Genomic DNA, 21,751 nt, shown 5'->3' with positions numbered 1-21,751 from the left:
GACATTAACAATAGTCAATTGTACAAATTATTAAATGGAAATTTGATAAAACCGTAACTACGTTTTACCGTTAAAGCCATGGAGTTTTGAGCGTTTCCGAATGACATTGCAGCGGTCAGGTGGTTCATATCAAAGCTCTAATGAAATTCAAGTTGTAATTACGAGTTCTACGAAGATGTGTAATTGCAGGAATTTCGACGTGCCATGATGTAACTTTTTACCATCCAATAAATTGTCAGTGTATACATATACATTTTCAGTTGACGTTAGTAAATCCTGGTTTAATTCACTTCATATTGACTTGAAACATTGTAAATGATTCGCAAAGAATATGTATGCAGGCTTTGACATGAAAACACACTCAAAATGAGACAAACAAATGTTCGGGGGGAGAGGAGACATTGCTTTTAATTTAAAAATAAAGTTTTTAGCCTTAAATTAACAATGGATCTATATTCCAAGACAAAGGAGTGTAATGCCTACTGCTCAAAACAACTGAAGACAAGGATCTGTAATGCTATACAGCTAAAGGGATCTCCACAAAACATTTCTTTTAAAATAACGTAGGTGATTCAAACGAGGCGTCTCTTTTAGGACTCTCTAAATGGAGTGCCTCGAGATGTCGCCTTCCCTGCCTTAAGTACTATGAAAAACAAAACAAAAAAAACAAACATGTGGATGAGTGCACCACTTTGACCATGACTGGTCACAAGTCACTCTTACCTGTGTTGGCATAGTAATGCAACTAAGAGTAGAAAAAGTAGAGAAAATCTGCCTTCAACATATATAAATACTTCTTTTTACAAACAAAGTTAATCCAGAACTAATGTGCGATTAGGAAACTGGCAGTCCTTGCACTTAAACAGAAATATAAATTAAATAAAAACAAAATCCAAAGCTGCTGTATCCACCTAATTATGAGAGTATAAAGCTAGTTTCCTATAACGTCCCATGTTAACAGTAGATCACACATGAGAGCTGCTCGTACTAAGAAACACAAGATTCATCCATGAGATTCAGATATTGCAAAGCACTTTAAGACCTAAAAAACGGTCAGTGGGACGGCGCATCCCCGCTGACTAAAGATTTGTCTGACGGTGTAAAGGTCTGTTCATGTGCGGTCAGACGGTGGGTCTGCAAGAGGCGATAAAAAAAAAAAAAAGAACAGTTGAAACATTACCGCTCCGACTTAAGACAATAGGAGTCCGAGAGCCGCTGAGCCTGAGCCGGTTGTGTGCCGTCCGAACAAACAAACACTCTTACACAAGACATTCCTAGCATTTCATCTCTTGTACTCTCAATTGTGCCGCCCAAAGACCGCTCACAGCAGGATCATTTCAATGAGGATAAAAGCTCAACCTGAAGGTCTAAAACATGATCTTGGTGTTTTTAGAAACAAAGGCCGGTGGTGGACATGTATTTGCAGTTGTCCGATCATGTGATGTGTTTGTCCACTCAAACTATTGAGGCGTCTGGTCCAGCCTGTTTTTCTGTTTATGTTGTTAGTGGTGCTAGCCAATTGATCTGTTTGTTGAAGATAATGTTTGTGAGGACGTTACTCCATGATGGTTCGGTAGATGACCGGTTCGATGTAGTCCTCCCTATAACGGGAGTTGATCACCCGCTGTCTTTTTGAGTCTTGCTTCACATCCTTCTCCACAAACACCCCTTTGAAGCGCATGTCCGACGCCACAGACTAGAGACGGAAATAAAATGTATAATGTGTGTTAAACCACACGGTGTTCAGTAGCTCTGTTTCATGACAAGCTAATGTTACTGTAGTGGTAAGATAGTTCAAGGAAAAGGTATTTTGTAATAATACACGCTTAATGAAGCAGAGCTGGCAGGAAATCACTCACCAGGCGGCCTTTAACACGTTTGGGCAGCTCCTCGTCCAAACTGTACACGTCTTCCCTCTTTACAGTAAGCTGAGAGTCATCTTCAAATTCCACCTGGAGAATAATTAAAAGAGCCATTTTTATATCAGCGTTATAAAAATCCACTTTAATCTCTCCTCAGATGAGCTGCGAATGAAGCCATAATAAAATGATATATATTGCTTTGCAACATTAAACAGTCTTCAGGTAATGTTGGAAGAATTATTTTTCGAGTGTGACTGTACAACCAGTTTGTATGCATTTTGTGTACTTTTGATTAAGGACAGTTATAATGTTTGCCAGAAAACACTACTCATTTAGCTGGGTAATGACACGGCATGGTTGTGTGACGAAACTACTTTTTCTGTCATTTCCTGTGGTGGTACTTTTGGTGGTACATTTGTGTTCTGAAGATGAACAAAAGTCTTACGGATTTGGAACAACTTGAGGGTGAGTAAATGACAATTTCCATTTTTGGGTGAACTATCCCTTTAAGGCCTGTTCACATCATGGACGATAAATATAATAATAAAGATACAGTTCAAAAAATCGTTCTAAATAAGAATAAGAAAATAAGAATAGTAGAGTCCACACCAGATGTGTAACGATAAATAACTTGAAGAATCTTTTTTTTTTTACAGCTGATGCATGATAAAAACATTGACAGCCAATCAGAATCCATTCTGCTTTAAAGAGCTTGCACATTTAAAGCAACAGATGACGAACCTGCAGCGCGTGCTTAGAATATACAGAAAGATATCGTCCGCTGGTGTGGACTCTAATATAGTTATCGCTAGTTATTATTCTAGGTGTGAAGCGGCCTTTAGTCAATAAGCAAAAAATAAATAAAAAATATTTGTCCATTTTCCAAAACTAAATATCTTAAAACATGCCATATCATCATGTTGACTTCAGTAACATTTCCATGGAACATCCCAGGCAGCCTCAGGCTTATGGATTTTTTATTCTGATTACACTACCATTCAAAAGGGGTTGACGTGTTTGTTTTTTTTATGTTTAGAATGAAGGCTGCATTTATTTGATTAAAATACAGAAAAAAGTAACATTGTGAAATATTATTACAATTTAAATGAATTGTTTTCTAGTTTAATATCTTGTAAAATGCCATTTATTCCTGTGATGGCAATGCAGCATTTTCAGCATCATTACTCCAGGCTTCGGTGTCACATGATCCTTCAGAAAACCAATTCAATGGCTGATTTGGTGCTCAAGAAACATTTATCATCAATGTGAAGTCAGTTGTATGGCTTAAAATTGTGGAAACCATGATACTTTTGTTTCAGGATTGTTTGATTAATAGAAAGTTCAAAAGAACAGCATTTATTTTTTTAAATCGTTTATAAAATTATAAATGTCTTTACTGTCAATATGATCCATTTATTATTAATACTATTGACAATAACAGTACACATCAACAGTAGATTTTAATAACAGTAGTTTTTATCATGTTGCTGTTTTATAAAAGCGATAAGCCACTGGAGTCAGTGGGTTACAGTGATTTTAGCATGGGTAAGGAGTGCACCCATGGTAAAGAGGGCCTACTGCTGAAATTGCATGACCCATCAAAGCTTATTGCCTCAATAATAGCCACAACAACAATGAAGGCCAATTATATGCACGTGAATAGATATGGTAGTGCATTTTATGATTTTAAACTTTAACAGTGTACAGTACAGATTTTTAGTCTGTCTTCTTATAGTTACACTATCCTATACACTGAAAAAAAAACAGTGATCCTACTGTTACACACGCTATCCACTTTGCAGTGTCTGAAGTTGAACTCTAACCCAAATCGTGTGCGCAATTGTGTTTGTTGTTCTCTGACCTGGTACATTGGGATGATATGGTCAGACACAAATTTGGCTCCATAGATCAGGCCATCTGTCCAGCGTACTTGAACCACGTCGCCCTCTGACGGTGGACCGAGCTTCAGACAGTCTCTATTCTGAGAAATAAAGACCAGCACTGCTTCAGTACAATGTGCGTTTGATCACTAAACATTGTTTTGAGCTGCATAGCCCCTCACATACCACTATATCCTCAGGGAAGAGGTTGTCACTGAATGAGCCATCATCGAAGATAACCTCGTAGAAGGTGGCTTTGGTCAGCTCAACCACCTCACAATAGTAGTATCGTTTATTTCTGTGCTTGCAGATCACTTTCTGCCCCTTCACCAACTCCCGCATTGATGCCTTGTTGCGCTGCTGAAGATGACATCAGAGATCAGGCATCTGAGATAACATCTAACACACATCTTTTTAAGTGTTAACAATAGTCCGCTGACATACTTGGCTTACAGCAAACAAATTGCTTGTACTTGAAATATGTGTACATACTGGCTCAAAGATTAGAATTCCACCCCACTGAAACACCCAGACGGACCAGTTCCTGTAAAACTCTTTTTTAGTGGTTCTACCACTTGTGCCAAGTTTTGAGAAATTTCTTTTTAAGAATTAGGTTTGTTTCATATTGTTTTTGTATTTTGTAGAAGTATTTGGAGAGTCACACTCCATGGCATTTTACAGCCATACAATTTACAATTCATAAAAGATCAAATTATCTGATTTTTAAGAGACTACAGTACATGCCCTTGACCCACAGTAAGGAGAGTCTGCAGGGGTCCTCTCTATGATATCATTTCCTTTACATATTTTAGTATTCTGCATGTCTATGGTTTAATCATCAGTAAAGCAGATTTGTTCCTCAAGTATTTCACACTTTTAAAGTTTTCAAGGAATGAAAGTAGCAACAGATTTTTTCTTCTCTATAGTGATGTACAGCAGAAAAACAAAACAAAAAATCAATTGGTTATTGTTGCCCGAAGCAAGGCAGATCTGAATGCAAACTTGAGGTCGATTAAAAGAAAGGGACGGATTTAATGCCTAAAATGATTAAGTTCTGTGTACATGACTAAATTACAAGGTGTATAAGATAACAAATAAATAAAACATATGCTGCCCTGGATGAATGGTTCACAATAAGATAAATAAGCACTCAGAAAATAGGTTCCATTTCATGCTGACTTTAATGAGGCTTTTTCTTCATTATAATATCAGGACAGCTGTATCACCCTGATATTTTTTAATGACAGGCGAATTTGCAGCAAACACGATACAGTTTTAATTGGACGTTGGACCTTTGATGTCAACAAGACATATGGGAAGTATTTTATTTTATTTATATATTTTGCTAACTATGTGCAATTATACAGTTAGTTGCATTTTATTATTTCCCTTTAGTACTGTTTCCCTTTAGAGCCCGACCGATATTGATTTTTGGGGACCGATACCGATATTAGGGAGTAAAAAAGCCCGATATCGATATATTGGCCGATATTATTTATGTGTATATTATTATACAGTAGCAATATTATTTCTGTGTATATTATAGTACAGTACCATTCAAAAGTTTGGACACACTTTCCCATTCATGTGTACAAACTTTTGACTAGTACTGTATCTATCTATCTATCTATCTATCTATCTATCTATCTATCTATCTATCTATCTATCTATCTATCTATCTATCTATCTATCTATCTATCTATCTATCTATCTATCTATCTATCTATCTATCTATCTATCTATCTATCTATCTATCTATCTATCTTTACCAAGGGTCTCCAACACGTCGCTCGCGAGCTACCAGTAGCTCGTGGCCTGATTGGAGGTAGCTCGCCGAGGGCCGTTCACATATCGCGTCTTTTACGCGCTCAAGTTCGTTATTTCAAATAATTGAAGCGACCCGCTCATTTTTTCCAGGCGCAACGAGTCAACATGAAGGATGGGGGTGCACCCAAACTACGGGTGTTTTTTCTTCTCCGTAAATAAATCTAGAAGTAGAGCTACAGCAAGCGTTTTTCGATGGTGGAAATCCATTAGCTATTAAAACTTCTTCGTAGTTGTGAAGAGCGCAGGGCATGGTTGCATAGCAACGACAGACGCCATGGGAAAATCGGACCGAATTTTACTATTAATAATAAAATATATGCTAATGTGCATTGTAAATGTCAGTAATTTATCTTTTTTGACTCATTCTTTTTATAAAAATGATTTAAAGGCTGAAATATGCGAGGTTTATCTTTTTATAAAAACGTTTTTGTCAAAACTTTATTTGAACTTGTACTACATGTTAGTAGATAACATGTTGCAACACACTCCTTTCAAATTTTGCCATCATTTTTAATGTTATTATTTGAATAATTATGTAAACAAAAAGTGCATATTGATGCTAAGTTTATTTGTTATTTGCTGGTTTTCGACATAAAACTTGGTGAATTGATTTTTTATTGTGTAGTATTAGTACTTTTTGAACAGGATTCATTTCATCTCTAGTTATGATGCACAATAAAATCAACAATAATTATGTGTTTTTACAGTATAATTTAATTATTTTTTTATCTCTGACAATTAAGGGTGACACATATAGGCCTACAATAACTCTTTTAGGTCTAAAACGGTTAGCATAGTTATTAATATGAGAGTTATGAGACATTATTTAAGAGATTTAAGTATTGCATTACATGAGTAGCTCTCGGCCACTTTAATTTTTAAAAAGTAGCTCTCAAATGAAAAAAGGTTGGAGACCCCTGATCTATACACAAACATTTTTTGCAATGATCACTCAAATGTGATGATCAAACACTTGTGTGACAAAGATATGTAATGGAGGCAGGGTGAATGATAGAATGAGAACGATATGCTGTAACCAAACTAGTTTGCATTGCATGTTCTATTCTATATTACTTTATATTCTAAATACTGTTGCATAATCTTCACAAATGACTTTGTCTTTTTATTTAGTCACGTTATATAAAAAAAATTACTTGTATCAATAAATATATCAAAGTGTCACTGGCAAAACCTTGTTATTAGTCTATATTACTATTATTATTATTATACTACTATTATTAGTCTGAATTCCTCTAGTCTCTACCAGAGGAGGAAGAACTCAGATAGTTTTACTAAAATAAAAGTAATAATACCATAGTGAAAACATGTTTAATTACATATGTACAGTACTTTTATACTATTTTAAATATATGTTCTTTAAAAAAAATATAAAATAATATAGGCGGTATATCTGCGTCATATATTTCCGATACCGATATATCTGCGACAGGCTCATATCGGCAGACCGATAAATTGGTTGGGCTCTATTTCCCTTCCTATATTAGAACCACCAGTGCAGAGCAGAGGCAGTATACCAGGAAATGAAGGATAATCTGTCCTATTATCATACTCTTATTGTACCATTCAATGTAGTTAAAGGCAGAACATAACAGAAAACAGTGAATAGGCTACTATATGCATTTCCATTGTTCATGTGTCGTATCTAGACTTTGCTATCACCCTCTTTTCAATTGTATTCTTCCTGAACATGTCTGTATTGTGTTTGTACCTCTATTTGGCTGCCGCCCTTGTGTCTCCAGCAGGTGAAGTAAACAACGAATGGCCAATCGTCTGGGTGCATTTGAACCCCGGCTGCCTGTGCACAGGTGGCGTGAAAGGAAGACGAGCAGCGGCCGTGTGAGCACTGCACGCAGCAACTCGAGCTCCTCTTCACCCACTTACGACAGAACTGGCATTTCTGAAAAGGAACCATTGTGAGTCATGCCTTTAACAATAGAAACTTGACACAGACTTGAGTTAAACAAATTCTGATGAATTTAGAAAGAAATTTGTAAGACTGACTTTTTTTGTTCTTTGCTTAGGGGTAAAACGAAGTTCGAAATACGTAAACAGCAACATACTGTTAGTGAACATACTGTTGGCGAACGTCAACCACTTTGCTAAGAGTTTAGAAAAATACTGTATGTAAATACTGTATGTGCTGCTTGTTGTTTCTCTCAATAACAAAATAAACAACAAAATTGAGAAAACAGCGAGTATCTTTTAATAAAGCATAAGAAAAGAATCCGATCATCATAGCAACGTGGATATGTTTGCATTAGCTCTGCAATTCGGCACCCTAGTAAAGTCACACGTTTATTTATATAGCATTTTTGCAATAGATTGCTTAAAATTAAGCAGCTTTACCGTATTAATTAAACATGAAAAACAGTGTCAGTGTTTCATCAGAAGTACAACTTTTCTACTATAAAGCAGCTCTCCAGTGTGTTCATGTTTTCACTCTCAGGTCACGCCTGACCTCTACGGATTGAACGGGAGAAATGAAAAGGAAAAGATTTCCACGTGAAAGAGGGCGGGGCCTCCGTGCACACCGATACGTATTACGTATCGCCACGGACTAATGGTAGTACAAAGGTGTTTACTAGCCGTAGCAAACTTTTCCGGAAAGCTCGCTTTGGCAAGCTGTTTCGAATTCCCAATACGAACTCCACACTACCTTTGTTTTGGCCTGATTTTGTTCGAAATGACGTCACATCAGTTCGTTATTTGATTTCTCTTGAAGTATATCGGGGATCGGGGCCTTAAAGGAGAACTCCGGTCAATTTTAACATTGAGCTCATTTTTTTGTACATTTGGAGTGCTGTCAATACAGAGAACAACGACAAAAATCGGTGTTGCCTACACCGAGTTATTCTATTTTTAAAATTTGCACCCTGTCGCGCATAGGTTTAGTTACCAATGATCACGCGCGTGAACTCGGCAATCGACTACTTTGGACTTCGACCGAAAACAGGATGTAAACAAAGGTATTTGCGCTGGCTTAAATAACATCATTTTTATACATTTCTTTCACATCTACTGCAGTCAGATCCACTCGTGTTCACTCAGAAGGAATCACTCACATTTTCTGTGCACTTGTAATGACACATCAAGGATGTTAAGAGGCTAAAAGCAGGTTTAGTACTTGCCCCATTGAAGTCAACAGGGTGCAAATTTTAAAAATAGAATAACTCGGTGTAGGCAACACCGATTTTTGTCGTTGTTCTCTGTATTGACAGCACTCCAAATGTACAAAAAAATTAGCTCAATGTTAAAATTGACCGGAGTTCTCCTTTAAGAGTAAAGATGCTGCCAACCTACCTACTATTTTTCAGTAATATAAAAAAAAACCTCAGCTGTTCTCAGAATAGCAAAGCTTTTACAGTAACTAGATCATTTTTCAACGAATAGCATGAAAAAATGCTTCATTGCCATATTTTGTTTCATATAATATTGCATGCACATACATTATCATTCAAAAGTTTGGGTTCTGTAAGATTTATTCATTAGTTACTCTAAAAAAGTCATTAATTACATCTTCAAGAGTGTAATTAAATGACTCATTTTTGTACTAGCCAGGATTTCTAAAATAAATGATATAAATCCACTTTCCCTCTATATGCCAATCAGCACAGCATTCAGATTGTGTCATATGTTTGTGCAAAACATTAACTCACCAGCTTAAATCTCTGAAGCGGGATATTACAGAGATCAACAGGACTGCGCTCTGCAATGTTCACGAATCGAGCCTCCAGCACTGCCACGGCACATAACACATGAACCCACCTGCAACAAAACCATATTGTCAACCAAATCAGGTTTCACTAGCGCCTAAAGTAAAACCGTTCACATGACATGCTGTCAAGCAGCTGAGAGAGTCAGTACATAAAAGTGTTATTCAGCTGAGAGGAATGTGTGCTATTGAAAATGTGCAATCTGACCATGAAGGGCTCCCTCAGGAGGCTCCTGGATACCTACTTGTCATTGTTTGCCTTCTGCAGAGCTCCTCCTCTCAGAGAGCATAAACAGCAGTCCTGAGGGAAAGACACAAAAGCAGTCACACCACTGAGAATAATAAACAAACGAGTAAACTTGTGAGCAAAACCTTGTCACGCATGATGGCCAGATATGATAGTGCTCCCTAACAGCTCGAAAAATGCATGGCAGAGGTTTAAAAAATAAATAAATAAATAAATCCAACTGTAAACCTAAACAAGTGATCCAACTAACCTGAGTAATGGCGTCCGCTTCACAGCGGGAACACATCCACCCGTCCAGCTTAGTATCCTGAGACACACCATAACAACCTGTAGACAAAACATCCACAATTCATTAAATTATCTTTTTACAGGTAGCAGACAAATTACATGGATATAAACATTTATTTTGCAACATAAAAACTTAACAATAACAAAAAGTGCATATTTTTTAATTATGTAACTGGTTACCATCTCAAGATTTTCACTATGTTTCACCAAAATCAAAATGAAACAGCAATACACTTTAGGGTCCTATCATTTCCTGGGCGCATTGTTGGCACGTTGCTATTTTGATTCCACTGAAAGACTGCGCCATTGACAAACTGAAACCTGGTCTAAAGTCAATGGCGCAATTTTTTTTTGTTATTTAAAGAGCGCATTAGTAACATGCGCCTATAGGTAGGTCCACAACGTGCGTACACTCTGCTTATTACACACACGTGGACACGGCACACAAACTAGCCAAATATTACAAATAAAAGGATTACGATGTAAATTCATCCTTGCTGAATGAAATCTTACTGACCTCAAACTTTTGAATGGTTACGTAAAAGGCAAACAAAATTATAAAGGAAGTAGAAAAATGCTTTTAAAATGCAGTGACTGCCAGGACATGTAATTTCAACTGCACATATTTCAGTGGCAACAGTGAAGGACAAACTTACTGGTGTGTACGCGCACACTACACATAGTGCAGCTGACGAGTCGGCTAGTGCCATCTTTATCCAGATTCGGGGTGGACAGGTGTCCCTCAGAGCTGCTGGTGAAGCACATCTCTGGAATCAGCGGCATGGTCCTCTGCTCTCCACTTTCAGCTGCAGAACCGCACTGGCTCAGACGGATTACATCACTCTACACAGATGAAACAGCATTGTGCAGGGCACTGTCTTTTAGAGGTTCGCACAAGTCATTTTTCAATTATCAGCTCACGAATAAAAGAAAAATTACTTCTGATTGCATCACATCTTTTAGCATATTTGGTCTTCACAATCCACCAGACATAAGTGTGTGATCTCTGAGCCACTAGTAGCATCAAACAGCCAGTGACACAGAGTCTGTTGGCTGGTTCGCACAAATGAAAACTAGATTTTCGTGATGATAGTATTAGCATGTGTTACCTGTGTGTACATGTGAAAGAGGGCACACACTGCACAGTACGGCGGTTGCTGGCCCATGCGGAAGTTGAAATCCTTCTCAACTCTAAAATTGCGCGGCTTGCTTTGCCACATGGGAGCCAGGAGTCTGGCCCAGGGATCGGTCTCCTCTGGCTCTGCTGCTGGTACCTGAATCTCTGTGGAGTGAAAGAGTTCATGAGAAAGAGCAAACAGTGATGCACCAATAAATGAACAACATGAAACAGACCCTAACCGTCATCACTGGAGTTCTCTCTGAGCAGGGGATGCAAGCACGGCAACTTGCTGAGTGGCTGCAGTTTCCTCTTCATGCTCTTATTCTCTTTCTCTCCCTCAATTTCATGCTGAAAAAAAAAGCAAGAGAGGCGATAATTTCATTTGGATATGCGTTGTGGAAGTGCTTCATTTTGAGCTTGTTTTTAAAACATTATTTGTGATGTTTGTGAAAAAAGCCGAATATATTTCATGTGCATTACAATTAACTCATTTCTTATAATTATCACTATTAAAAAAAGTGCTGCTTAATATTCTTGTGGAAACTGTGATACATTTTATTCAGGATTCTCTGATGAATAGAAAGTCCAAAACTATATTTATTTGAAACATAAATCTTTTGTAACATTATAACAGTCTTTACGGTTTTGGTTATTTTAATGCATCCTTGCTGAATAAAAGTATTAATTTCTTTAAAAAAATAAAAAAAAATAAAAATAAAATACTGACCCAACTTTTGAACAGGAGAGTACCTCATACTTTTTTTTTTAAACGTTTTATTTAGGTATGCAAAATATACTGGTACCATATCAGTTATCAGATATTTTTTCATTTATCAGTAATGGTTGTTTTCAGATATTTAATTATGCAGCTCATTCCACTATTTTTACATTTAGATTATCTTTGAAGTCATCTAACTAATTTAAAAGTAATCATTAAAAACATTAATACATTTAATAATATTTCATCTTCAATAAATCTTAAAACAAAAATAAATTATCATACTGCACATTCTAATGTTATGATGCCTGAATTCACATTTAAAAGTATTGATTTTAGAGATTTATTTTCAATTTACTCAGACAAGATACAGATCCCTATCCATTCAGTTAGCAGCCATAACATACAATTTTAATACCACCCCTGATTTAATTGCATAGTATATACCCACTCGCTTTTTTTACATGTTAAAGCACTCGACTACAAAATGCTCATTTTTGAAATGTACACACTAAGACAATGCAGTTACCAACCTCTGTGTTTGGTTGTGGAGTTTGCGTATTTGGCCTCACATCTAGTTGAATGTCTGGTTCTCTGAGTTCTTCTCTGAGTTTCTCTGTCCTGGGTTGCTCAGGTTTACAGAGCGCTGATTTGGCTGCATAGCTTTGGACCTGTAGGGCATCTGAAGGGCTCAGGGTCCGATGAAAGAGAAGGCTCGCCACCCCTGGTTTGGTAGAAATCCGTGGCACGGCTGACAGGCAGTGAGGGACAGTAGGGACAGATGCTATAGAGAGATGACGCTTTGGGAAGGACTGGATACAGGCTGAGGACAGAGAAGTAGTTTCAGTCACCAGGTTTGCAGCACTAAAACCCGCACCCCTAACACACTCCCCAGATGCAGGACTTCTGGAAACTGCAAGCATCTTTAAACTGTTCGAACCTGTCAGTGGCAGAAGGTTGTCTTCGTCCTTCAATTCTGAAAAACATTTTTTTATCAAATGTAAAAAACAAAGGAGTTCCAACAACCGCTATCACTTAAAGTTGAAAGTTAAAGTTTTTTAGGCCATAACCACAGGATGTACCTTGATACTCTCTGCATTGTTCTATGTATGGAGTCAAGCGCCCCTTCTTTCCATATTCAGCCTCCTCGTCAATTGTTTCACTCTTTGGAAGAACTTCCTCTGGTAAGTCCAGACACACTCTGTGTCTTTTGGTTCCTATCCTTTGTTTGGACAGGCTAATTTAATTGGAAAAGGCAACATTGGAGATTGATATTACATGTTTTTTACATATCAGTATGTACGATGTAAGAAGTAAAGTGAGCGTAACTTTTTTACCTTCTCTTTTGTCCCTCACTACTTTGGTTCTCAATGAGTTCCTGAGCGCCACTCTTTCCAGCCTCTCCACCTAAAAACTCAGCTGCTTCAGGCGTGGGCTTGGAGTGGTCAATGGGAGCATTGTCCTTCCCCGCCAACCACAGCTCGTAGCGTTCGGGCTGAAATTTCCTTACAAACACATCCATGGAGATCTTCACCATGTCTTTCCTACATGAACACTGAGGGGAAAAAGATACAAGATTGATATTTTTATATATAAATTTGACACACTATGTTGTGTACAGGCATTTCAGTACACGATAAATAAAGTTTGGGGTCAGTAATATATATATATATATATATATATATATATATATATATATATATATATATATATATATAAAATAAATGAATATATACATTTATTCAGCAAGGATGCATTAAATTGATCAAAAGCATCAGTAAAGACATTCATAATGTTACAAAATATTTTATAATATCTATTCATCAAAGAATCCTGAAAACAGGATCACAATTTGCACAAATATTAAGCAGCACATCTGTTGTCAACATAATCAGAAATATTTCTTGAACACCAAATAATCATATTAGACTGATTTCAGAAGGATCATGTGACATGTGACTGAATTAATGATGCTGAAAATTCAGCTTTGCCATCACAGGAATAAATTACATTTTAAAACATACTCAAATTGAATAAAAATAATTTTTAAATTGTAATATTTCACAATATGACTGTTTTTACTGTATTTTTTAATCACATAAATGTCCTTAGTGAGCATAAGGGTCATAAAACAAAAAGATTATTGACCCCAAATCTTTTAATGAACTTTTTTACATTATTTTTTACCAGTATGGCTTGTTTTCCATAGTCGATCCATCGCCTTGTGGCAAAGTTAGTAGATTCCGCACAGTTAAAGCCATGATTAAAGCCTGCATGATAGCTGTACGGAAACGTCACCATGAACTCTCCTGCATCCTGAGTGATCTACAAATCAAAAATGGACAATGGCATCTCAAAGCCTCCTCAAACATAAAGTTACAAACACGTGTATTTCTAAGGAAGCATAATATGGTCATCAGTTGGGCAAAATGCACTCACCTTTTCAAAAGGAATGCCATACTTCCTTAGAATTGAAGGTGAAATAAGAGTCATCTTGTGTCTAAGAAATGCTTCACAGTTTTGTGAACTTCCAGGGAAAAAGCCTGTATAACAATGGCATGTATTATATATGAGAAAATAAAACAAGCAAAATATGTCAAATTGTGTGTGTAGCAGAATTGACGACAAAAAAAGCTGTTTACCTTTGGCTAACCGCTCCAGTCTTTTTCCATGTTCTGGAGGCACACAGTACCTATGAGATTCCAGACGAATTTAGCACTTGGCATCAGGACAGACAATTACAACAACCATCTTTATGCCTAAAGGCACACATTTTCATCTACAGATGACATTTTTCTATTAAAAAAATCAATTCAAGACATTATTTGAAAGCCGCAGGTGCAATTACCAAGACTTTGGTTCCCCGAAGTGCAAGTAATTAATGCTGTAGAGATCCATGTCCTCAGTGTGCCAAGCAAAAGTGGTTTTCCACATGCCGAAGTAGAGGTAGGGTGTGTTTACTCCCTCTATAGTAATACCACTTTCATGCTCCACGGTGTCAAGGATGGTATTCAAATGCCCTACATTCCATTCCTTGACATCCTGCATAAGACACGAAAAAAGAAACAATGACTCCATTCACTTCAGAGCTCTCAAACCAAAAGCGAAACCAAAAAAAAAAAAAAAAAATTCAGATTGCTTACAAGCGTTTACTCACCGGGTCATAAAGAGTCCCATTCACATCAGCTCCATAGATGGGAGGGTTAAAGGTTACATTTTTCCAGTATTTCCTTTCAAGCTCTTCAAAGTCATCATACCGAGGGCTACAAAACCTTAAAAAGGAAGGACAGGTGCGTTTATAGTCAATTTCTACTGGAAAATGAGTAGCCTAACAAGAAAATGAGTCAACAAGACTTACTTGTCGCTGTTGGCTGTTTTGCGGAACTCTTTCAGAGTCATGGATTTTTTCTGGATGTTGTACTGTGTAAACAGCCCCGACTGCCCAGTCACAACCTGCTGAATCGGTGCAGGTATTTGCAGGTCGTCAATGTCATCATATGAACGTCGAGGCTTCCAGTTTTGGGGTGGGATGATCTGTAGTTTAGAAAAATAAATGTTGTTTTGTGAATGACTTATTGACAGCAGTAGAAATAAATAAATTTTTTGTGCTAAGAATGTAGGGTTTTCCTCTAACCTTGGCCAGGCCTGCCTTGTGTGCACCTTGGGACTCCATGTACGCAATGTAGCGGCTGAAGTTCTTGAACTCTTCAACAGTGGGGTAAAAGGTCATAATACCCCTCGAAATCGGCGTGTCTGATGCCATCTTCACCGACCGAGTCCTTATCACCTGTATGACAAATGTTATTGGAACTGTATTCTCAAAGTACAACTAATATAAAACAGACTATATTAGCAAAATACTGAGACATAAAAAAAAAACATGTTATTTGACATTACAATAGTCATGTTTTAAAGCACTAGGCCTATATAACAGGGGTTTTCATTCTTTCAGATGCCACGGATCACCAAAAATGATCTTCCTTGTGTGAGGGACCCCCATCCTAAAATTTAAAAGGCATCTTCATATTATCTTGTATAAAAACCCAATTTATACTGTGAAAATGTCTAAAATATTATTTGGAAAATATCTAGTAATCTTACATTACATTGCACTGTACTGTTAGATTCAGTATGTATTTATTTACACATCTATTTACTCATTCATTTTAATCCAATTTTTTATCTTTATTTGTTTAAATATAATTGTTATGTAATTAACTATTTATTCTACACTTTTTTTCCTTTTAACTTTTCCATGGACCCCCTAACCTGGACACAGTTTGAAATCCCCTGCTATATAATATGTGGGATGACTTTAGACCATTATTATACGATTACCCAAACAACCAGTCACTTTGATTTAATTTACATCACAGTCATCGCATTACTGTCATGCTGGGTTGCTAGGTTTCATTAACTTCCTTTAATATTGTTTACCACAGATGTTTTAGCAGAACGGAGTTAAAAAACTTAAACCACATGTGACAAACTACACCCGAGTAGCATTCCGGTGTAAAGGCTGGCAAATAGGCCTTATATGGCTAAGACAGTGAGACAAAAACCTCATATTCTTACACTGCAACCCGTACAGTGTACTGTACACAATACACGCCACGCCCATTCGCACGCCCCGCCTTGTATTCGGAAGATCTGATGCTGATTGGCTAACACCAACGTCTCTTTAAAAGTCGTATGGCTAGGCTAACGAGTTAGGCCAAACGTAAACATTATCATGTAAAAATGTATCATTAATTTATCATCGGATAAATTAAAGATCCAACCTATACAAAGTACACGACGGGCTGTGCAGAATATACCAAGTACAACATATAATGTGCGTAAATTGGGAAACTAGCTATTGGATGCAATAGTGAAAGTGCAACGATTAGCGTTAGCTCATCGAAGCTAGCAACTTTACCACTACTAACAATGCTTTTAAACCGTATATTATAGAAATAGCTTGAATACAGAAAATACTAAGGAGGTTATATGCACATATTTACTTACTGACTGTCGAACAAAATGCTTATAGCTGCCCTCAACCTTCGCAGAGACGTTTAGCTAACAGCAGATCCTTCTCCTGACAAACCTCCATTAGCACTCGCAACACTGCGCATGCGCACACAGGATTTGTTTACTATATTGGTCCACCCACGCCAGTCACCTTAACCAATCAAATCACTGTCACGTTTACACTAGCCTGCCTGCTGTCTGACATACACGTTTTATATTGAGCCGTTCATTTAATGGCAGTAATACGTTTATTGCAAACATTTTAAATTTGTCTCAGTTTTATGTTAAAATGTTTGCCTTGTTAACACATAGGAGCTTGACTCATTACTAAAACAATTTAAATTTACACTGCGTCCATTTGTCCAATTTACTCCAACCAAAAGACAAATTTCATGATAATTCCCGACAAAAAAATAAAAATAAAATAACTTTAATTTTAAAAACATAAAGAATAAAATGTAAAAATTATTTTGTTTACATTTTATAGCCCGCAAATTTGAATTTAAGCACACATGCATGCATTTATGTATGTAATTTTAATTATGGTAATGTAAAGCTTCTTTTCATCATACCAATAAATAACACAACCAATACATAAATAGTGTAAATATTAGGCTACCAGTGAAGCTACTAGAATCTGAATCTAAATGATGTTCTGAAACTGAAGATTACAGAATCTTGGAAGTAGCAGGACTTGTCTGTCTGTGACTTGAGGTGTATCCTAGATATTACATTTTTACTTATCACGCAAGAGAGGATTTAGTGCATCAAATCTTGGTCTACGTGCCAATCAAGACATGGACTCATCTTTAAGCTTCTTGGATGCTGATGAACATTTGAACTTTTTTGATTCGATCTGCTCTAACATCTTAAATGCTGTTGCTTCTCTTAAGGTAAAAAAAAAAACATAAACATAACTCGAAGCCCAGGTTAAATGACAATGTCCGATCTCTCAGACAGATCTGTAGAAGGGCTGAACGCAAGTGGAATAAGGATAGACTACACGTTTCCTATGAAATCTTAAAGAATTCCCTCTCTGCTTTCCGGCGAGCTGCTAATGTTGCCCAACGTAAATACTATCATTTTCAATAACTAAATAATTTTCAGAATTGATTCTATCTATCTCTCTATTCTATCTGCTCTTAATCCCACTACTAATCAGTTCCCAGAGATGTCTGACTCTCTTTGTGAGGATTTTGCAATATATTTTAATGAGATCTCACTGATTCAATCTCAAATGCCTTCGTCAGCCTATACGCCACTTGATGACCTCATCTGCTCTTCTATTTGGTCTGTCTTTGAGCCTATCTATTTGGACTCCCTAAATGAGATTGTTGCAACTTTAAAACCTACTAGTTGCTCTCAGGATGTGAGCAAGTAAGCAAGTATTTCAAGTTATTGGTTTATCAGGGATCTTTACAGTTCTCTTCTCTGGGATCTTGTCAGAGACACCCATGGGCACCCTGTGCACAACAGACAGGTGCTCCCTTTAGAGAAGAAGCTTGAGGCTTCTGCTATAGCATCTCCTGCCTCAGTGGCTCAGGGATATTAATTATTTTCTTCTCTGGGATCTTATTGGGCACAGGTGCTCCCTGAAGAGAATAGACTGGAGGCTTCTGCTGCAGCAGCTCCCGTCTCAGCGGCTCAGGGATCTTTAGTTTTTGCCAGCATTGTCCTGTTGAAGGAACAGACATAATCATGTAATTCTAACCAGATTTAAAGGTGGTATCAGTGATTTCAGGCCCAAAAATATATATATATTTTTTCCTAACGATCCGCTAGCTGCCCGCCCCATAAGCATGCCGTCAAAAAACGCGTCTCTGTAGGCAGCCTAGGCTCTGAGATCTGCACACAAAAACAAATGGTTTAGCCAAACAATCAAAACCAAAACAAATAGTGTTCCAACCAATCACCGACAGGGGGAGGGTGTTGTGAGGTTTTGTGCTCGTGCACGGCTGCACGCGAAGTCAGAGCTGAAGAAAAAGCTGGCTCAAAACCTCACAACACCCTCCCCCTACAGAGACGCGTTTTTTTGACGGCATGCTTATGGGGTGGGCAGCTAGCGGATCGTTAGGAAAGATTAGATGAATGTGATAAAAATATTTTTGGGCCTGAAATCACTGATACCACCTTTAATGAGTGATTCTTAGAGAAAATCTAAAGACATATTGCTCAGAAGCCCCATCAGAATCAGATCCATCAGAAGCCCCATGATCAGATTGATGCTTTAGATAGTGAGAGACGTTTCGCATGTTTTATATTTCTGCCGGGCACTTCTGCTCCCTGGGGGGCTCCTGTAGTAATGGGGACAAACTCAGGGGTGCAGGTTGACTTTGTTGAGCTCTGGCGGGCACAAACACTTTCTGTTGAGACCCAGAAGCTTCCTGTTGAGAACATGGTGGAACAGGTGCTGTCTGTAGGGGTCCCAGAATGCACAGATACACCTTTTGGGATCCTAGAGGGCATAGGGTCTCCCTAGGTGAAAGAGACTGGTGCATTTAGTAAATTCTCCCTCAGATGCTCAGCAAGCCTCCGTTTTGCTCTTATTATTTTTCAGACGGGCAATTCTGCTGCCTCGGCCGGCACTGCCGCTGCCTGTGGAGACCTGCTGCTGTAGCTCCTGCCTCAGTGGCTCAGGGAACTTTAGATTTTGCCTATCTGGAACCTTGTCTGGCATGGGTGCTCCATTTGGGGAACATGTGAGCACCTTTGAGGCCGGCACAGAAAGCATGGCAGCTCCCTGTGGGGACTCAGCAGGTATAGGTGCTCCCTGTGGGGACTCGGTAGCCAAAGCTGCTCTGTGCCTTTTTCTGCTTCTGCTTTCTTCGCTGCTCCCTGGTCTTCAGTGATGCACATGGGAAGCCTGAGTGTGTGCCTTCTCAGAAGCATCCCTGAAGACCAGGGATGAGGTGAGTTTGCCCATCTCAGAACTAATAGGCACAAGTGCTCCCTGTCGGAACGTGATGGTTGGGCACTGGTGCGCCTTGTGTGGACCCGTCAGGCATGGATACTCCCTGAGTCTTCTTCTTCTTCTGCCTCCATTGCTTCTTGGACTTTATTGTTACATCTGAGAATCCTAAGTGCGGGGTCTTCTCAGGTGCATCCATGAAGACTGGAGATGAGGTGCGGTTTCCCCCCTCAACTTTCTCAGATCCAGCAACCACAGGTGCTCTCTTCTTCTGCCTCCACTGCTTTGTGGTCTTCAGTATTGCATCTGAGAAGCCAGAGTGTGGAGCCAGAGTGTGGATATATATATATATTATATATATCATGACTGCCGGTAGTCCAATAATTTACTGACAGCACAAATAGAAGATGATGACAACAATACCTCCTCCACTTATTATGATATCATTGATAGGCTATGCTCCAAGCAGTAGCGGCTCCTGGCCATACATTTCAAGAAGTCCTCGTTGCAGCCTGTAGCGCGATGACGTCATTGATATCAAATACGCAGTAGACGTTTTAACACGCATGCGCTGTAGTAGGTTTCGTTTACGTCATGAAAGTTTAAACACGCACGAGCGCGATTACCTTTTACATTATCCACAAATTATATTATTTGATAAAATCTGTATGACATATGCCATAATGGCAAAAGTGGATGAATTTAAACATTAAAGCTTTTACATTATGGGATAACATGTTTTTTTCTACCTACATGGCAGCTTCAAAGATTTGCAATACTGGATAGCTTATGCATTTTGTAGCCTAATGACACTGTCCAAATTAGTGCTATTATCATCCATTATAGTAGTTATTATTCTAATCCATAAATTCACACGAAACACTGTAACATGATAGATATGCAGAAGTTGGATAACTATTAGGATACCCATCACTCTGAGTTAGTTGAGTTTAAAAGCCGTCTCTCTTTTTGTCTTATTATCCATCGTGTTATTTCCCATGGACGTAATGCCATTCCATTTTGTGTATATCGATTTTTATATCATTCTAAGATAAACATTTTAAAAAAGGGCTGCCAACTCTCACGCATTGAGCGTGAGACTCACGCAATTGACACTTTTCACACGCTCTCACGCCACACATCCATTTTTTCACGCACAGAAAAATTGCGGAGCAAAGGGGTACTTTTAATAATAAACTAATTCTCAGCTCTTAGATTCCGTCAATTTTATTACGAAATTCAGACAAAAATACGTTTGGCGCTTGTAAATGTGACGTGACAGATCGCTGAGCACCTCAGTTCAAGTGCACGAGAACCGATCATCTGTTACTTTTTTATTTAAAGATGCAGTACAACTTACCGAAAGTATATATAATATCGCCCAATTGGTGTTTTTCAACCACGGAAAAAGGCCAATATAACAGCCGGAGAACAATTATGTCACATAACGTTACATTTACCTCAGGAAAGCCATTTAGAAAAAATAGCTAGAGAGGAGATTTTGCTGAGCACTATATTACATATTTATTATATTTTTACTTATGTCATTAAATAATTGTTATTATAACAAAAACTACATTATATTTAATTTAATTTGTTATTTTTAACCTTTAATAATACCAGCAGATTGGGCCCTCTTCCCCTCTAAATAAAATTTAAAATAAACATGTATCCAAATTAGTCAATATTGAATCAAAATCGGAATCAAATCACAAGAATGGAATTGAAATCTTGAAATTTTTGTCAAGCAATAATAAAAACTGTATCCTACCAGTCATTGTACAATGTAAACATTGTAACATGTTGTCACTAAACTTCATAAAATTCTATTTAGTTACCAAATGTTTTGACAATCACAGTTACACTTATTGTGATGCAATATTTGTTTTGACAAAACAAATATGTCAAATATGCCCCCCGAAAAAAAAATCTCACTCCAAGCTAAACTCAAAAGTTGGCAGCCCTGCATTTTCATCAATAAAAATGACAATTAAAATTAAAGAAAAGACGGGTTCACATAATAATGCCTCAGTCAAGTCAAATAAATGTTTATTCATTATAGCTGATTTTCATAATTGTCTAAAACACTCAAAACAACATAACGGTAGACTATAAATGTAGGTAGATTGTGTGTCTTCAGCCTGAGGGTGGCGCT

General features: G+C 37.7%; 1 protein-coding gene across 3 annotated transcripts; it reads right to left on the bottom strand.

Moving 5' to 3' along the window:
• Positions 1–382: 382 nt before the first annotated feature.
• On the bottom strand, positions 383–16,792 carry kdm4ab (lysine (K)-specific demethylase 4A-b). 3 transcript variants are annotated; one of them, XM_081373721.1, is made up of 23 exons: positions 16,683–16,792; positions 15,310–15,462; positions 15,034–15,209; positions 14,833–14,947; positions 14,524–14,717; positions 14,318–14,367; positions 14,115–14,218; positions 13,863–14,000; positions 13,013–13,230; positions 12,758–12,912; positions 12,616–12,651; positions 12,209–12,498; positions 11,197–11,305; positions 10,947–11,119; positions 10,494–10,680; positions 9,800–9,876; positions 9,548–9,603; positions 9,247–9,355; positions 7,299–7,487; positions 3,929–4,102; positions 3,724–3,843; positions 1,860–1,952; positions 383–1,696 (listed from the first exon to the last, which is right to left on the bottom strand). In XM_081373721.1, exons 2-23 carry the CDS (start codon positions 15,436–15,438, stop codon positions 1,556–1,558), a joined length of 3,033 nt encoding a protein of 1,010 aa, XP_081229847.1. In that variant the 5' UTR covers positions 15,439–15,462; positions 16,683–16,792; the 3' UTR covers positions 383–1,555. The 3 variants fall into 3 exon arrangements, with proteins under 3 accessions (XP_081229847.1, XP_081229848.1, XP_081229846.1); XM_081373722.1 differs by having other exon boundaries at positions 3,929–4,099; XM_081373720.1 differs by having other exon boundaries at positions 3,929–4,099; positions 12,209–12,651.
• Between the last annotated feature and the right edge of the window lie 4,959 nt (positions 16,793–21,751).

The sequence above is a fragment of the Scardinius erythrophthalmus genome (assembly GCF_964197995.2).
Source record: "Scardinius erythrophthalmus genome assembly, chromosome: 9".
Taxonomy (NCBI): Eukaryota; Metazoa; Chordata; class Actinopteri; order Cypriniformes; family Leuciscidae; genus Scardinius; species Scardinius erythrophthalmus.
Note: the sequence above shows the minus strand (reverse complement) of the source record. Positions and strands in the feature narration are given on the sequence as shown.